General features: G+C 37.5%; 1 protein-coding gene across 1 annotated transcript; it reads right to left on the bottom strand.

The window, feature by feature from the left end:
• Positions 1–1070: 1070 nt before the first annotated feature.
• On the bottom strand, positions 1071–19788 carry ATAD5 (ATPase family AAA domain containing 5). Its single transcript, XM_055795369.1, is given in 24 exon segments — positions 1071–2487; positions 2671–2835; positions 3994–4811; positions 5106–5293; positions 6064–6244; positions 7160–7224; positions 7450–7543; positions 8425–8543; positions 9573–9743; positions 10215–10365; positions 10480–10634; positions 10723–10805; positions 11670–11766; positions 11941–12219; positions 12459–12612; positions 12926–13083; positions 13893–14074; positions 14551–14635; positions 15099–15237; positions 15760–15924; positions 16497–16584; positions 16938–18724; positions 19568–19603; positions 19605–19788. Coding segments are annotated over 24 exon segments (5475 nt in total). The 5' UTR covers positions 19641–19788; the 3' UTR covers positions 1071–2408.
• Between the last annotated feature and the right edge of the window lie 211 nt (positions 19789–19999).

Raw genomic sequence — 19999 nt, 5'->3', positions numbered from 1 at the left:
TTCTGTATTACTCATGGGACTGTAGAATAGTGTCACCTTCATTTATACTCTAGACAGCAATATTGGAATGACAGTAAAAAGAAAAGCTTGAAACTTGACTAAAATGTCAACAAGAACAACATGTTTCAGGTTTTTTTGTTAAATTGTTTTGTTGTTAAATTATTGTACACCTAGTAATAACTACTGTTTTAAATAGAGTGTAGTGTCATAGCGAAACCCCAGTTTGGTTTTTTTACTTCTAGTTTCACTGAATTTCACACAGGCATAGGTTTTGTCTTTCTCTTTCCACATTATCTTCTGTCACTCCCAAGATGCCTGAAGCTGACTTTTATGTTTTGGAAGAAAAGGTGTTTTCTGCTCCAAAGAGAAGCTTGTTCTTTCTTACATTACAGTTTCACACTGTGGAAGCAACGTTGCCTGCCCTACTACAGAAGACACATAAGCGAGCTAGGTGGGCCATGAGGTACTAAGCAGGGCCCAAACTATTGCAGGCAAACGTGTGGAATCAAAGGTAGGTGACTTCCGCAGTACTGCAATGGATCTTGTGAAGCATTTCCTTTCAAAGCTGAGTTAATCAAAACCAGCTTAGCTCTTTTCCTCAAGACCAGCACCCCCCCCATGGAAACTTGCTTTCCTCTAGCATAGAAGAGATGCTCATACTTGATGCATAAAAATGCGAAGTTGCTAGTTTATCAGAGTTCAAACAAATCACCACAAGTGGATTATCATTCAGTCAAACTAGCTTGAGATGTTTTTATGTGGTAATTGCACACAAGTATCTTATCAAGATATAAAATACCTGAAATTCCACCTTACCTTCTGGACAACACAGTCTAGAGATTCTATAAAAATAAATAAATTCTCACGGTAGTTATCAGAACCACACAGTTGACTTCAAGAGGAGGTTAGTTGTCTCCCATGGCTTTCCAACTTTATGTCTTTTAAATTACCCATGAATTTCCTAAAATAATAATACTTTATAGGGCCTGTTTCCAATCTATGCAGGTCCCCACTGTAATATAGGTATACAGAGAGTGCCTTTATAAAGCAGGGAACAGATACACTTCTACTTTAAACATTTTAAAAAATTATTTTTTTATTTTTACAGAAATGTACAGGAGTTGCTCTAGACCAGTGATACAACAATACATTAAGAGATTTTAACAGCCACCACTATTTCATTCCTATTTGATAATTCTGGGCTACAAAAAGAGTAAGCTATAAAAATTATTATCTACAATGCAGAAGCTTAAAATAATTTACTGTTTTCATAAATATTTCCAACTCCCGAACAACATCTTTAAGACATTAAAAATACATAATGAGAACAGAATGTACTAGAAAATGGCCTTCCTTATTATTAGAGACACTGAGGTAAGTGGAATACCACTGCATGGCACCAATCTGACACGGTTTGAGGAAGAGGAACAGTCCGATTGCAATATAAAGCTGGAAAAGTACATGGCTGAAATGTTTCCAGTTAAAAAGAAAAAATCCATAATCATCATCTTTATTGACTGAAAACATCAAGTTTTAGGAGTCTTATTTTTCATACAATGGAAATATTCAGAATTGTAGCAAAGTATCACAAAATTATTGTCATATAAAACCAGATTCAAACACAAATAATCAGGCTGAAGTCTTGCCAAATACAAAATGAAGCATAAAAATAGAACACAATATACAAGACTAGAAGTGGTTAAATATTACTGAAACCAAAGTAACACTGGCATAATTTTATTTACAAAATCTTGCCTAATCTCTGAGACCATCCTGAGCTACAGTAATCATTCCTCTACCTTTTTAGGAGATTAACATGCAGACCTGACAGTTGGAAATAATGAAAGGAAATTAAATGAACATACGCAAATCTATGTACATTGAGGCACAGTGCTTTGTAAAGACTGTTACCCAGTCATTATTGTGAAGAGCTCTTATTAGTTGTTTACATGTTAGAAGACTTGTTGCATCCTCTCCCTGCCCCCTCCCACCCCAAATTATTTAACACAACTGCAAATTCAGAAAGAAACAAGCTTATTTTAATAAAACTGTCTCCTTGGAAAAAAGCAACTTTGCTGTGGAAGTTGTGACAGTTGGTCATTACAAAAGGACTTATTATTATTTGATACACAAATTACAGAGAAAGATCGTATGAAGGAGTCCCCATTGATTAGTTTGTGCATTTAGTATTATAAATGCACTTATTGGACAAGCACCAAACAAACCCACATTTCAGTTGTGGAGAGCAATACCAATGCAATAGATAAATACATAATTTTAAATACTTATAGAAATTTAATATACAATCAGCTCTGAATATACAATAAAATAACGTGGTAAAAAAATGAAAATCAAACTATGGTGAGAATATCACCATTAGGCACAACGTATTTCTGGGGTTGGCGATTTTAAGGAAAGTCCAAACACAGACCATTTATCATTTGTCTGGGTATTTCAAGATGACTCTCTTCAAGATAATGCAAAAACCTATAAGAAGAAAAGTAAAGGGATAACAACTATAAGTTATTTCCAAATGCAAGGCAACACCTATTATCTGGAGAGGCAAACTTTCACCCTTCTTGTCTAGAATTATTTGACAAATTATTTTATTAAAATTAACTACCATGTATATAACAGTGTAGCAAGATTTAGGAAAACCAAAAAGCTTACCTTCTTTTAGTCTTCCCTTGCTCTTTAAGCTTCTCAAACCTACAGATACTGCGAAGACTGGGGAGGTATTCAAGTATACTGGCTTGCTTATTACTCAGGTTTAAAGGACTTCTGGAAAATACAGTTCTGATGATTGCCAGCCTCTTCTCTGCTTTTTTGTGAATGCTAAAATAGATAATGAAGCTTTATTGTTTCTCATTCAAGAATGAACAAAATAGTGACTGTGCCTTTAAGATCAAATCTGGTTTAAAACTCTGGTAAACATACTGATGTCTAAAACTGCATCCCAATGGATTAGATGCCTGCGACTTGTTATCTTGTGCTGCTTACACAGCATTACAAAGTTACACACGGAGACAGAGACATGACAGACAGTGGTCTGTTTGGCCAAGGCTCTTAGCTCAGCTATGGAATCTAGTCTGGGGAGGTCTTCACAATCTAGTACATCTGTCTGACAATGTAACCAAAAGCATCTGTGGCCTTCAAAAATAAAAAGCATCATGTACTTTGTAATTGCCAGAATGTCAGTATCAGTTCCAATGTTTAACTCCTATATTGGCCAAACTCGGTCACAGGTTAGATGGTTAGACCCATTTTGACATTGCTCATCTGGGTACTGACTTACAGCAGTAAGGGTCTAACCTGTTTTCATATTCAGGCACTTGAATAGGTTTTATTCACCTGTTATGCCAGTTTCACATATGATGACTTGTTTATGTCATCATTTGTTCATGTTAAAACAGTCTTTCATATCCACACTTGCTAGCAGCACTGTATTCTTTGATCTTTTATAATATATTAAAGGTTATTACGTGTTAGCATAAGTTACTACAAAAAAATTGCAATAACTTTGCTCTGAATTTTGTTAGGTCTTCATCAAGTAACACCTATGCATTTAACACAGACCCAATATGACCAGGCACTGGATGAAAAATTTGCGTGCCTAGTAGTTGCAGAATCTATTTCAATCCATCTGTCTGCCTTGAAAAAGCCATTCTTTTTGGGGTTTGTTATTCTTTTGAGGGTGGGGGTGGTGTTTGTCCCTTCATTTTTACAGTAAACAGACTAGATTATTGCTACCACCCCTGAACAACATTACAGTCAAGCTACTCAAACATGAAAAGTCACTTTTTGCAATTACCAAGCAGTTAATTTAAGCTTATACAAGCCAAGTGAACAACTACTCCAGCGTTTTGAGACATACTGACAACAGTCATACTGGTATATGTGTATACACAGTATGTGAAACAGTCCTACACCCTGTGAAACGCTTTTCTTGACAAATAATTGCACTATATTCCAGAAATACTAGCAAAGTCTTACCTTGAATCAGCTGACTGACTGAAGGATACACAATTTCTTGTGTTTGAAATATGCAAAGTAAGTCCCTCCAGCTGATCGCTTTCAGGTGTTTTACTGGTACTCAAAGAGGATTCCAAGTTTTGTGAAATATTAACAAAACATTTGTTAAAACTGAGTGCTTCAATAGCTGCTTTTATTTCACTACAGCTCTGGGAACGCCACCAATCAGTATTTTCTATACTGAATTCGTCACAAAGACCATTTTTGATTTTGCCATTTGTCCAACTAAATCCTTCATCTTTAGAGAACTCCAGTGGTTCCTCGGTATTAGTGTTTACATAGCAATCCAAGAAGGACATGTTCTCCACAAATTCAGTCAGCGAATTCAGACACTGAAAAACAAGTGCAGACCTTTTCTCCTTTGCTGAGGTTTTAGTTTTAATTTCTCTTTCTTCTTTATTCATCAGAAATTGCGATTCCTCTTTATTCACTTCAGCACCTGATAGAGGACTATCTGATGGTAAAGTTATGAATTCAGCTGAATAGTTCAGTTCAGTATCAAATAAGTCACTATCACACAATATCTCAAGCCTCTTCTGCTTCTTTGTCTTTTTAGACTTTTTGCCAGAGCAGTATCTGTTAGTAGATTTGCTTTTCAAAGAAACTGTGGTAGACCTTTCAAGTATAGAGTTAGAAGCTTCAGATTGGTTTGAAAGAACTTGCACTGGTAAGGGAAGAATAAGTTCAAGATTACTATATATAAAATCCACTTTCTTCATCTGGAATTCTGTGAGAAGCTGCATCAATTTATTCCACTTGTCCATGGTTGTGATTTTGTGCTGTAAAATAATAATCGTGAAAAATTTATTAACTTATCATATATATAATTTATTACAGAAATTCCCATAGTCCTGGCTTTGTCTTTATGAGGCGAGGGACTGTTCTGCTTGCAGGAGACTTCCCCGGTTCAGATTTTAGAATCAGATTTTGCTTAATAATGACAGAATCCCCTAATTTCTACAACAACTCTTTTCAAAGAGATTTGCTTCCAAGAAGATGCTATTTGTAGTGACAATTACACTTAATTATCTGGCAATCATTCAAAGTATTAGCTAGTAAACTACAAAAAATACCTTAAGAAATGTAAACAAATCTTCTGAAGGCAACAGGATATTCTTAAGGCCAAGCAATGTCTCTACACAGCCTGTATCACATTTTGGAAACTCCTGAACGCGTGCATCAGCTTGAGAAAAATCAATCTTGGAATCAGTAGTCTTTTCAGAATAAATTACATGATTTGCTTTATCTGTTTCATCTCCTCCTGCACAAAGATAACATGCTTTACTTGAAAAGAAACAATGCATCGTGAAATTGTTTTTTCCCCCCTCTTTGCCTCAATTCCTTTTATAACGGATACTGTAACTGTCACTTCTTGCTGCAGTTCTGAGTAACAGCTGAAATCAGTCATCCCCATCCCCACCCATCATCCCCATTTCATTTCTTCAAGTGTTAGCGATCTGCCTGCTCTCCCTTCTTTGCAAGTGACCATCTAAAATAGTCTGTTCTTTCTTTTATGCCCCACCAGTCTCTGTCACTCATTCACAGTCTCACACACCCACACCTGATGAGAATACTCGTCCTGTATCCTTTCGGACCAAGTTCTCACCCTTGCTGCCTGCTTGCCTGTCCAATTTTTCTCCTTTTTTCAGTTCTGCTTCTTCTTTCTAGGTGAATTATCTACAACTCAGCTAAATAGATAAAGAACTGCAACCTCCGAGGTGAAGGGAAACAACTGCTGGCTCCCTACTTTGCCCAGTTTTGCTTCTCGGAAGTGAAAAGGGAGATAATTAAGTACAAGTACCATAATGATGGGTATTAAACAGGTACAATAAAAATAAAACTTTTAGCTCCTTAAGTGTATTTACAAGGCTTTGAAGTGGTCAACCCCCACCTCCAAACCCTACCCAAACGTTTAGGAGCCTTACAGGAAGTTACCATTTAATCATACAAGTCTAAGAATGGTTTGATTTCATCAAATTCATGTTAAGATGGAGAATTATTGTTGTTTTTAATTAAATGAAATCAACCTACCATGATGGGCCAAACATTTGTCTTTCAAGCATCCACCTCCACTTCTCACCCAAAATTGTAAGTAGAGAATACTTTGTCTGATATCACAGTTATTTGTGGTTAACAGAGCAGCTAAGTCCTTCACATCTGTTCGTAGATTCTCAGCCAGACACAGCACTTGAAGATAGCTAGCAGCGTTCATCTAAACAAAAGTTAGACAAAGACCACTGAAAACAACTACAAATCCAACTGTGGTAAGTCACACAGGAGAAAATTATTCTATTTATGCTTGCAATACATTTTTCTTTTTAATACAGAAAATTAGATTATAGTTACATTAAAACCTTTATAGAAAAGCAGAATACCAAATCTAAACAGTCCATGTCAGCGAATTAAGTTCAATTCAGGAATTCAACTCATTAGAAACAAAACACAACACACACATTCTGCTTGTGTTCCTGAAACCATGTGCACCTTGCTTCTCATCACCAGCGAACAAGTTTTAGTGAACTATATTCACTTTAAAGGCTTTTTTCTTTTAACTCCGAAAAGCTTTCGGGCTACCAGACAATTGCAATTTCACATTAAAAAAAAATTCCTCTTCTCAAAAGCAAGTTCCTTCTGATTCTCATTTATTTAGGTTTTTCACATAATACATAGCTGCAAATAAAACTATTTGCTCTACAGAATACTAGTGTTTATGTTAAAGGGATAACCCATAGTATTTCTAAAATAGTTCCTATACTTTTTTTAATGAAAAAAACAATACTGGCATAGTCAGTGTTCAGATCAAAACTATTAGATGTATCATTTATGGAATTATTTGCTACATTCTAAAAGCCAAGTTAAGCGATGAAGTGATGTTCTTGTTGTAATTCTCTAAAATACTAAGTGGTTAAGAAAATAAATCTTCCATGCTACTAAATAAAAATTCTACATGTAAAAGGTAAATGCACCCTACACATCCTTGCATAAAACCTGAAAAAAATAGTCTTCTGATGAAACAGATGTATTACATCAGATAAATATAAACCTACATCAACATTTAAATTTCCAACTTAAATTAGCTGACAATTACTTGCTTAGGACATATCTGCATTTCCAAACACAGACTTACCAAGGAAGGGGTTCTAAAGTTGATCTCTTCAAAATAGCCATCAAACAATAAGCTGAATGTTGGATCTATATAAAGAGATATCAGTGATACATTCAGTATTCAAAATTAATTATTTTCTTTACCCATTAGAGCAGCCAGTATCTTTATTCAAATACTAAAATACTGGCTTTAAGAGCCTTCACTCATTTGATTTTACATTTAGGAGTTCTATTCAGCCATCACCATTTAATCCATCTTATTAAAAGAGGTTCTATCTGTAAAGCTTAACTACTGTAACAAACAGTACTCACCATTGGTAGTAAGAATTACAGGTCTCTTTGCTGTTGCCATGAATGTCTTTATTGCGCTTAGAAACCCTGCATCTTCATCAAATATTATATCTACCTATAGGAAAAAAACGAAGTGCAAAAAAAAATTTAACAATAACTACAAGCTGTGAACGCAATCATACTTTTAACAACTGACTAAGACTTAACATTAATACAGATTTTTTGAATGTTTGTGGCCAATGACAGTATACATGTGCCAGGTTCACCTGTTAGCACAAAACACTTTGATCGCAGTCTTCCATGCTGCGGCTTACAAAATCACAGACTGGTTGAGACTGGAAGGGGCCTGGGGAGGTCACCTTGTCCAACCTCCCCCAGCTCAAGGTGGGTCAGTTAGAGCAGGTTGCCCAGGACCATGTCCAGGTGGCTTTTGGCTTTTGTTTTTTAATAGAATTTCACTAGTATTCTGTAGGATCAGCCCACAGTTAGCAACATTGCTATACCTCCTTTATTTACTTAAAACTACATTCTTGGCTGTAATTTGGTATTCTTAGTTTAAACTCAAGACATTTTGGGGCCAGAGGTGACAGAAAAGAAGAACTGAATGTGGGCTTAGATATTGTAATTACTGGGGTATTAACGGTGACTGTTAAAGTGTCTCAGTGCATTTAAGTAGTGTAAAATTATAAACCAACACTTCTGACATAATCAAAGGAGTTAAATTAGCAGAATTCTGCAAACTGTCCTAACAGTGAACAATGGTTGATAGATGATAGTTTCTTTATCTTTTAAAGTAACTTTGTAAAATAATGATCCATGGTTAAAAGAGTACTCCTAAGGATGAAATCATGAAATACTGAATTAGTTTTTAAGAAACTGATAATGCCTACACTTGAATCTACCCAGAAATCTTAAGGACAAAGGGCAGAAGAAAGTTAAATTCTTTAAACACAATGAAACAACGTATTGCTCACATATATTTCATGCGAATTTTACCTCTTCAAAGAGAATGAGAGATGTTGCACTTTTCCTGTTGTGTTCTCCTCCTTCTCCTTCTTTGTTTATTGCCTTAATTTGAGCATCTTTCTTTTCTTTAAGTGATTTCTGAGTATTACCTGCAGATGGGTGAAGAATTGAGCAGGAAGCAAAGGAGGACTGAAACCATGAATATGCATTCTAGGCACTGGTTTCAAAATCACCCCAAGTATTAACTGCTAAAGAAAATCTACACTGACACAAAAACTTAGATCTGACCTACATCCTTTTCTGATGTCTCTTATTAAAAAAAAAAAATTGCAACAAATTTGCTGGGAATCAAACTGTGTTTGGTGAAGGGCTCACTTACCTGTAAAGTTAATTCTGCACCTAACCTGTTTGCAAACTATGACGCCTCAGGGGCATGGAGTAGATACAAGTCCTTCAAGAAAATGCAGTAAGGTTGCCCAAAAAGACAAGGATTAGACTTGGTTGCCTCAATTCAGCACTTCGCTCATGCATTCCTCTGTATGGTCTGTGCAAAACCACTCGTTGTCCAAATATATTATTTCCTTTCTAAGGACCTGTCTTTAAGACTTCCTGATCCCATGATACATTTGGAAATACACCTTCCAATGTTAAGCGACTCAAAGATTTCAGCGTGCCCTTTATGTATTTAAATCCAATGTCTGTAATCAAACATTTATTGGCTTTACAGGAACTCTTAATTCTGTAGCAGAAACTTTATGTATATATATATACACACACACAAAAAAACCCAAAACCCATCTGTCTCCACCAAGCACAGTGACCATTCCACACCAACCTGAAACAGGTACTGAGGTAACAAAGGCATGTTTTTCTACAGATTCTAATTTTTCTTCTCTTACCTAGCTGCTCTGGAAAAAAAAAACCCCAAACCCAAAACAACCAAGGAAAGCCTACTGAACTTCATATAGGCTGTACCCTAATTAACTTCCCTGTAATACAGAGTAATGGCTATTTCCTATGTAGTTAAGTGTATTCCAGATGCATTAAGTAATTCCTGCTGGCAGTTGGAGTGTAGTAAGTGTGCTCTACTCTTTTCCCCACACAGCTCCACGTATACAGGAGCTCAGTGTACTGTTTCCATCTCCAAAGGTAAATAATTATTAAATGGTGATACCTACCTTTATTTTTTTCTTGAGATGTTACTGCTCCATCATTACCTTTACGTTTGGAAGGAATTTTGAAATAGTCTGCAAGTGTTTTAGGGGGCAAACTTCGTTTTAATCCTGCTCCTTTTGGTGACAGTGGAGGTTTTCTTGGTGAAACAACTTTCTTTGGAGAATACATTTTTTCTGCAAGATATGTTTTACATTAAACTTTATCTGGAAACGTTATCTCAAACTGACATGTCTTGGGCAAATTTAGAGCAAATCCCTGGTTTTGTATGTAGTACAGGACAGATTTACTGTGCTGATTTCTGCTTATTTTACTTTTCTCCTGTTATAGTGAATGCTTTCTGTTCAACTTGAATATCAAGTGCCATAGCACTTACTCCAGCACTACAGAAATAGCTGAGGATAACCAAGAGTCAGTCATTTTGATAACGTCATTATTTAATTTGGTATGTAGTTTTGTTAACCAACAGAGCTTTTCTTATTATTATGGCCAGATAAACTGCAGTTTCCCATCTTTCTTAAACAACTGCTGTCTAAAAATTGTTTTGGGAACTCAGTTCCTAAAAAAAATCCCCAAACAACCAACTAAAAAAAGAATAAAAAAAAACCCCAACCCCCAAACCACCCAGATATAACCATGAAACTTACTTGGTGACTTGGTACTGCTACAACTGTTAAAAAAGCAAGGCTTGTGTGCATTAATGCCTTTTTTATCCACTTGATGAGACTGAGTAGCTTCTTTTAGTTGAGACAGTATCTGTCTACCGCTACGCTGGCAAGAGGCATTGACTTCAAATATCTGCAATGGCATTTAATTTACATTTTTAAAAAGTTAGACATCTTGTATTACGAATGCTCTCATATCACTAGTTACAAAAAAGAAAAATGACACTGAGGAAAGAATGCCACAAACCTTAAAACCAAGCTCCTGAGCACAAGCATATACTGCAGCAGTCTTCCCTACTCCTGGTGGGCCAGTTATCAGAACTGTATTGCAAAGGTTAGTCTCTTCCTCAGTATCAGAATCACTATCTCTAAAGTCAAGACTGTCCAAAAAATCTGTAGAATCTTTTTAACAGAAAAGAAAGGATTCATGTAAATTTTTTTTGCAAAATTTAACAAAGAGAAGCTATATAATTTTTAATTCTATCAGCACCTTCATGCTCTTTGTCCTCCTTTTTCCCTTTCTGATTTCTTTTTTCTTCCAAGTCAGCTCTTTTTTTCCATTCTTTTAACCAACTATAAAAGGAAGGAACAGAATAAAAATGAAAAATAATTGCTGAATAAAGTGAACCAAATTCAGATGGAACAGAACGTAAAACTAGGGGACATAAGCCACTTGTTATTCCTCTCAAACCAAAGTCCTTTCAGATTAAAAAAAAAAGAAATTGTTCAGAGTTTGCTCAATTCTTTTATAAAAAAGGATTCCTTCTTCATTCTCCATTTACTAGCTGATTGGTATAAAACCAAGTCACTTGGCAAGCTACTTAATAAATTGTGGGAAATGCTTTATCAGTCATAGTTTAGCATTGTTTGTCAGATGGACCTTTAAATTCTGCATAGGAGCCACAACAATAACTTAAACCCATACAGAAAATTTAACTGAAATCACAATATAGTAGATGGACTTGAGCACCAAATTACTGTCAAAAGCAGAGGCAGAGCATGAAGATTAGGATCAGATATGCTTGTAGGGAAGAACAGACAAGACTCGTAGGTACCTATCTCTTACTCATAGCATGTGAGCTTAAATAACCTGACAAAAAGTAGTTTTTAGTAAACTGGTAAAAGCATTTGTTACTTAAGTATTTCATTTGATCCCACAGACTAATGCAGCATTTCGTGTGTTTGTTTTGTACCACACCATACAGGCTACTGAGGTATTACTGGAAAAAGGAACTACGACCAAAAGATCATTCACACCAACTGACAATTTTTTTCTGGAACTTTTCGGAAGTAAACCAAAACAAAGGCCGCAAACATACACCCTGTGTTATTCAAGCATAGCATAAAATAACTGACTTTGCTTCTTTAAGCATAATCAAGTAATACAATGAAAAATAATAATAATAATAATAATGGATCCATGTTTCCACTTCTGACCTGTGTAGCCTTTCAATTTCTTTCTTGTTCCCTACAAGTTCACTGGAATCTTGAGGTTGGTATTTTTCTGTCCAAAGCGTGTCTTCCTTTTCAACACCTACAGAAAAATATCATCCATTTTAAAATAGTTCTTCATACGAAAGAGTTGATCAAGTCTAGTAGAATATTAAGACTAGGTATGATTTTTGCATCACAGTAAAATGCTGACATACATCATATATACATTCCCTCAATGCAAACAGAATTAAAATCAGATAGGAAATGGAGTTACCTGAAAGTGCATTTGGGTCTGATAAACATTCAGTGTCTTCTGTCACAACATCTAGTTTCTGGGTCTTGTTTTTTCCCAAGCGTGTGGCTTGTCCTGTCTCTCGCTGGTTTTCTCCAGATACAGGAGAAACTCTGGATTTTGCTTCAGCCTCTGTACCTTCACTTTGTTTTCTTCTTTTTGACTTGTGGTCTTCTGTTTCTTTCCTTTTCCTCTTAGTTTCCCTCCACTTGTCAGAACGTTTCTGATTTATCTCAGAATTTGCAGTGCCCTCTCTGCTTTCTAAGGAAAAAAACCCCACAAAATTACAAGCTATGTCCACTACAACCATATGTATGTTTAAGCCATACTTGAAGAATTTGGTAAAAATGTATATATGAAAAGAATTTGGTAAAAAAAGTGTGAGGACCCATTTATTTCCAACAACAGTATTCCTTCACTGACATATTTCTGGAAGTTCCAGGTTGCCTTTTTAAGCTAGATAGAGCACGAGTGTATTTTTCCCTATGTAGATTACTAACCTTGAATACTGTTTTCAAAACCCAACCGTTCAGTTTGCTTTTTCAGAAACTTGTAGAAGTATTTTCTCACAGGAAATTGAGAATTGGAAGACATGATCTCATCTAGTAAATCTTTCCTGAATGTATCAGGAAAAACTGGTCGGTGGCCAGAAAGCTGTAACACACACACACAAAAAACCCCCCCCACCAGTTATTACTCAAAAACATCACACAGAACAACAACAGTTTTGCATAATTTAAATTGGTCACTGTCTTGTTAAACACAGATTAACAGAAAGCGTCGGGAATTGCCTAATGTTACAATGCAGAATGGGTAAATTACACCCAAGGAAAAAAAAAGAAAACATCCAGAACAGAAACAGGTTCAAACTATACATTTTTTTAAAAATAAAAGTCCTAACTAGTAACTAATTTCAATTTTCTTTTCATTTTTCTTGTAACACAAGCCCCCATTTTGAAGTACTAACCACAGGTGCAGAGCAGTTTCCAGTTAGTTTTGAGCTCACACTGGAAAATTCACCAAGTGAGAGAGTGATTTTTGTGACATTAGTGACTTCAGTATTCAGTTTCCTCAGCTTAGTTAACAGAGGGCATGAGGGCAACTTCAATTTCCACATTGGATAACCTACAAAAGAACCCCCACCAAAAAAAAAACCAAGAGGAAACTTATTACCAAAACAGCAATAAACACAGACAAAAACATCCTACATTAACTAAGAGTAAATGCTTTTAACGATATCTTTATCAGGTCAAAGCCAAGCTTATTTAACTTACACTGCATCAACTTTTCATCTTCATTAATTTCACCTCCCAAAACCTGAACAAATTTGCACATTTCTGCATTCAACATTTTTCCAGCAAGTTGCTCCTGGGCTCTGCTTGCTCTAAATAACCGCCTGTGCCCTCACTGGGTCTCTGTACGACAGATACTCACCAAGGATTTTGTTTGTTTATTGGTTGGTTTGCAAATATAAACTCTGTTAAGTGCTACTCTACATTCTGCTTTTCTGTCACGCCCTTTCAGAAGAATATTGTAGCACACTTCCTCACTTAGTGGTAAGAAACAGACTGTTCTTTTGTGAAACGTTTTGCCTTTGTTTGAAGAAAATAGCTTCATCCCCAATCAGTCCAACCTGACCTTTATTCTCCAAACTCAAACTCGAAAGACTCTTTTTTGACTAAGTATTAAGAATTTTGCATCCTCACCCATGAATGTGTACATTACTTTAGCATCAATTTGATTTGTAAATTGTGTATTCACAAACATCTCACTGGAAGCTTGTAAGTTTTGTTTTCTTACTGTGACACAAAACAAGAAGACACTACCAGTTATTCCAGTCATAATAGTAAGTTCTGCTGATCAAGAGTCTCTTTTCTGCAAAGATTTACTAGAAATTATTATATACATTTACACATAGCTGGAAAAAAGCTTACAGTCATCCTTCTGCTGTACATGGACAACAGTCTTAAAACATGAACTTGCAAGAGAGTACGCTTCCATTGCTGCTGCCTTCTTTGCAATCTGTCTTTTCAGCGACTCTGGCAATCCACTCATCAAGAATTCACGTTTTGCTCTGAACTGATCATCATCTTGAGAATTTTCAGATGCATCTTGGCTTTAATGAAAAGAGAAATGAAAAAAAATAAATCTTAGAACTAATAGCTTGTAAGGCTTACAACAGAATTTAATCACATCCACTTCTATACTCAAGTTAGAAAGTGTCTGGGAGAGCTGCTAAAATTAATTGAAATGTAGGAAGTTTACATTTAATGTTAATTGTTAAATTAGAGATTTTATTTAAAAAAAGCTTTTTTTTTGTAATTTTATATGCAATTCAGAATTTCTTTTTATGTCATCATCAACTACATTTTTAACCATCTAAAATGGCTCAACAGTGGTTGAGGAACTCTCCACTAAAATCCCAAAATTTTGCAAGCAGATTAACATATTGATCAGTATAAAAAAAAAAACCACCCTTTAACCTTTATATCACATTTCCATAAGCGTATTTAAATGTGTGCAATGAGAGAATGTTAAAGTAATCTTGAAATATGTTTTGATTATTAAACAACTGCAATCTTGCAAACTGACCTGCTTTCATCAAAGACCACAACTGGTTCACCTGCAGAGTTTTGAGCACTTCTGCCTAGGAAGGAAGGTGGATATCCCGGTTTTCCTTTAAAAAGGAAAAAAAAAAAAATATGATTAGGTCAGCATTGATACAGAATTTAACCTTACTTCTCTGTTCATTATCTCTGTGTTCCATATCATAACATTAGGCATTCCCCTTAAGGGGAAGCTGAGTATTTTAACAAAATTCATTATAGTTTTATTTCTAGTTATTTCATCACTATAGATGTTATTTTCTATAACATTAAAAAAAGCCCCTCAAATTAGAAGACAACAAAACATGGTATACTACTGGTAGGTTTTGAAACAAATTGTTTTCCCTGAATGAAGAAAAATTAAAGCAGCACGCGTAAATAACCTCTGCACTGTTAACTCCTATTATAAAAGGAATATATTGGAATAGTATTAAAAAAATAAAAATCAGAAGAAAAGATGAATGTACTGCAAAAGAAGCTTTATAAAAGTCAATAACTAATAAGAATTAAACACATTCAGTAAAACCCAATTACCATTTGAGTTCTTTGCAACCTTCAAGTTTCTAGACTTTTTTCCCAGCACATCATTTAAGCTCTGAAGATGCTTTCGCTTCACATTCTGCACCGTAGTAGTGGCATCACTCAGGCTTGAATCTAAAATGATTACCGATTCCTAGAGGAAAAGCAAATAAAATAAGAAAGGAAACACAGCTTTTCCTCCTTTATTAACAATACAATTTAGTGATCAGTACTGAGAAAACTGAAGAAGCTAGAGAGCCTGGAACTTAAACATAATTAAAAAATTATACAATACTTTTATTACTGTTGTCTACACAGAAATAGTATATAGAATAAGATGTCCAATATATAAACACAGGCCAGAACTACTCTCATCTAAATTTAAATGTCTAAAACATACACATTTGAAAGAGACACGTTGCTGTCCATTAGGAAAGAGAAACAGTCACTTCCAAGCGCGACCATCTGCCGCATGTTACAGATCTACATAAGGATGAGCTTTCCAGTCTATGCTGACAGTCACCTTACTATGACATTCACCATACCACTGCATAGATATGTACCTTATTTGATTCTTTAAAAGAAACATTTGCAAGGTAAGAAACATTTTTGTTGCTTAATGAATCACAAAAACTTCAAAATATCCTCCCCCCTGCCTCATAGTATACAGGCTTACTTCACTTTCTTGTAATTTTTTCTTTTCAGCAAGAGCTCGCTGTCGAGATGAGCGCCTCACAGGGACTGGTAAGTCTTCGTTAACCTTTGATCTGTTATGCTGTATAGCCTTTGCTTTTTCAATCAGCTCTTTTGCTTTGGATATGTTTTTAGAACTAGAGCTTACCTGTTAACAAAGAACAAAAGCAGCAAAACACCTAGCAAGCAATAGCAATATATTTGCCGGTTCACATAATATAATTTTCATATTCATAAAAGCCTATGATTTTAATAAATTTTTATCGGTATCAAAAAGAAAATGAAAGACTTGAAAGGAGGAGCAAACCAAGGTGATATAAATACTTTTCAAAAGGCAGTGAGTGCCCTGCAAGGGCTCCAATCTGTCCACAAAACAAATGAAATACGGGCAGTGACGTTCTGAAGTATAAGTTGTTCTGCTGTATCCAAACTGAGAACTTGGTATGTTCCCATACTGAGAACCTGCAGAACATGAGCATACTACCTTACTAGATTTTTCTGTTATGAAAAGTAGATTGACATGGATAAGACACACTTGAAAATTTAAGTTACAATAACTGTACAAGAAACTATCATAAATCACAGTAATATTATTTTACCGTAGGGCATCTGAGAACTGTCATTGTATTACATTATACTAACTCTTACACAATACTGAATATTAATACAATTATACGCATATAGTAAATGACAAAATACTGAAACTGTTACATAAATTACCTTTATATTTTTGGAGTTAAACTCTTCATTTTTCACTGCTTCAGCTTTATTTGATTTTGTAGTCACATTGATACGTGTAAACCTCATTCTAATTAGGAAAAAAGTATTAAGAAATTATTACTTTCACTTTTTAATAAACAGAAACATTACTCCAAATCTCATTTTCAAAAGCCTTTAAATACAGTGCTGTAAACCGAAGCAACCCCCCAAGTGGTGGATGGTTGGTTTTTTTTTTTGTTCTTTGGGGTTTGTTCGGTTTTTTTAAATGTCTTTAGTACAAGCACATTTATTGAGTCAGATTTGGTTCTTCTGTAGTATTACCTAGCATGATCTGCATTCATGCAGCTTTGGAATGCATTCCAATCAAATTATGTCTTAGTTTTAAAATACTTACAGGAAAACAATGTGCAAAAAATGTAGAATATACTCTAAAATGTTTACCTTATTGGGCTGCTTCCGTCAAAGGGCACAGTAATCACCTCTGCTTTATACAGGTTACTTTTCTTCAAGGATTGCTTGCTTGCTTTTGGTGTAGAAGTCTGTAAAGGACAGCTACTTAGCCCATCTTCAGAAAAGCTATCTCTAATCCTGTTTCTTTTAGGTGTAACATTTTTTGATGTTTTGATTTTTTTCTGCCTTAAATTCCTCCTTCTCTCATTCACCTTTGGACTTGATAAAATTTCTACATCTAAGGTGTTTTCCTGAATAAGAACACTAGCGCCTGAATCCTTACAATTGCTGGTATTTGAGACATTTGTTTCCTCAGTTTTTGAAGCCTTCCTTCTGTTTCCTTTCTTCTGAAACTTTCTAGGTGTTTTGGGTTTAGCTCTATTTGTTTTAGGAGCAGAATGTGCATATTTATCCACGTAATCTTCTGGTACTCCACTTTCTAATCCTTTATTTGAAGCAGTGTCATCTGCAGGTCCTTCTTTTTCTTTTGAAGACTTACTAGTGGCTTGCTTTTGTTTTCCGGGTGCCTTTTTAACTCCACTTTTTATTACATCCGATGTTGGTTGTCTAAATGCCTTCATAAACTGATGCCTTTCTTCCAGAGTGCATTTTGGCTTCAAAGAATCTGACCCTGCAGTCTCTAGCACAGCTAACTCTAGTTCTTCTTCCTCAATAACTACATTAGATTTTCTTTTCTGAGAAATCTGTTCAGTTTGTTCACTGTCCAAGAGTGGTGGGCTACTTTCTTTTTCCCCTATGCAACCCTTCTGCTTCAAAAAAATTGAAGCAATTTTCCTAGAGCCTTTTTTCTCCTTATGTAACGGAGCTAATCTGAGAGGAATGGAATGAATTTGTGCAAGGACAGTTACTGTTCTAAGCGGCACCTGTTGAGACTCCTCACACTTTTCTGGGTCACTAATACTACCACTTCTGTCCGTTTCATTTGCTGTAGCAGAATTGTCTGTTGCCGGCTTTTTGTCTTCAACCTGATCTACGTTATTTTCTCCCTGACTCTTCAAGAAGTCCTCAAATGACACCGTTATTATACCATTATGTACCTGTGATGTCTTATCATCCATATGAACTTCAAAACTGGGATCACTAATAGTAGCGTCACACTCTGCTGTTGTAGGAGTTACCATCTTTTTCTTATCTTCAGTTTCCTTTATACATGTGTCATTCAGCTGGTTTTCAGACGAAAAACTTTCAGACAAATCCATATTTACTTTGTGCTTCCTTTTCCTTGATTGTTTTACCCTATTTTTTGTTCCATTTATTTGAGAATCCATTTTTTTGGAGTTTTTTCTGCAGATGGCAGTGTTTGGGAAGTTCTTTCTTTGCACGTTACCTTCTGCTAATTCTCTTGCACTCTTTTGGTCAACTAAAGTGCAAGTGGTAATAAAATCATTACTGTCTTGTTTCAGTCCTGCTGTTTCTCTGCTGTGATCACTACTAATTTCTATTTTGTGTTCATTCTCAGATGCTTTCGCCTCCCTTTGCGTATTATTTAAATTAACTCTCTTCCCTCTCCTCTTGTGCTTTAAAGGTGGTTTAGAAGGTGACTTACAGTCTTGGCCATTAGCATCCAATGGCGTTTCATTTTCTCCAGCTACAAGCAGTAACGAAGCCTTCTCAGTTACAGCTGTCTTTTTAAAATAACCCAATATATTACTGGGTTTTGGTGGTGACGACACTTTATCCACTGGTTTTGCTAACGGCGAAAAATATCTTGTGATTGTTTTAACAGAAGTATCTTCCTCTCGCCGTTTCTTGCAGGGCTATAAAAAAAGTTTAACGTCAACCTTAGTTTTTAAAAACTGAAGATGACTTAGCGTGGTAATATAAAGCAGTATTTGCAGTATAGTGATGCTAACACTTTTTCAGAGGACAAAAGCCTCCTGTCAATGCATTAAGACTGTGTGCACACCAACTTTATCTCCATGTTTTCAAAAGCCATCTAAGCTCGAAATCAAGATTCTGCCATTTCAGAAAAATAAAAATCACATTCTGAAGCTTTGAGACCGCCAAAACTGACAGCGACCACAAGGTCTTCAGACCTTCCCAACACCGAGGTCCAAAAGCCAACTTCCATTGGGGTGATCTCCCTGGCGGTTACCGTGGGGTGCTCAGCAGAGCGCTGGGAGAGCCCTCAACCATGAGAGCCACCAGCACTGAACGGTGCGTGACCCTACCGCAAACATCCGTGAATCTTAAGAACAAGCTTCATCTTTTAAACGTGCAGAAGGAAGGAATACAGAGTCCGCACCTCGGGTGGCAACGCAGACCCTACAGGGTGATGCACTCGCACGACAGTCCAGGGACTCTCCCAGCGCTCCCACTTCACCAGAGCCCGACCCCTCCTCAAGTCACCCCGCCGGGGGCAGAGTCCTTCCCCCCCGGCCGCGGGGCCGCCTCAGGAAGGCGCTTCGCAACCTCCCGGCCGCCGGGCTGCGAGCGAAGGCGGCGCCGGGCAGCGGGCACCCCCCGCCGCGCCGAACGCCCCCCGCTCCCGCAGCGGCGCCGTGTCAAACGCCCCCAGCACAGGGCCGCCCCCCGCCCCCGAGAGCGCCGCCGGCCCCCGCCCCGCCCGCCGCGGCCCCCGGCCCGCTCCGCGCCCCCACCTGAGCGTCGCCGTCCTTGCCGGGCAGGGCGGGGGGGGGCGGCCGCCGCGGGCACGGCCACCCTGCCCACCATGCCCCGGGCGCTGGCGGGGCCCGGGAGCCCTCAGCCACGGCGCGAGGCAGGCGCGATCGCCATGGAGCGGCGCTGCGCGGCCCGCGCGCCCGATGCCACCGCCGGGCGCGGGAGCCAGGCGGGCAGAAAAGCGCGCGCGGGACGAGATTCGGACCTCCGCGCGGAAGGGGGCGGTGCCACGGCGCCCCACGTGACCCACGCGCGCCGCCAACGGCCGCCCGCTTTCTGCCGTCACGTGACGCGCGTGCGCAGGCGCCCACCCCGCCCCTTCTCCGCGGGCCGGATCAGGTGCCACCGCGGCCACGCCCCCGCCGCGCTCCGCCGCCGCCGCCGTCACTCGGGTTTCGCGCTGCGGGGCG

The sequence above is a fragment of the Falco peregrinus genome, chromosome 2 (genome assembly GCF_023634155.1).
Source record: "Falco peregrinus isolate bFalPer1 chromosome 2, bFalPer1.pri, whole genome shotgun sequence".
Lineage (NCBI taxonomy): Eukaryota > Metazoa > Chordata > Aves > Falconiformes > Falconidae > Falco > Falco peregrinus.
This window is presented reverse-complemented; position numbering and strand designations above follow the sequence as displayed.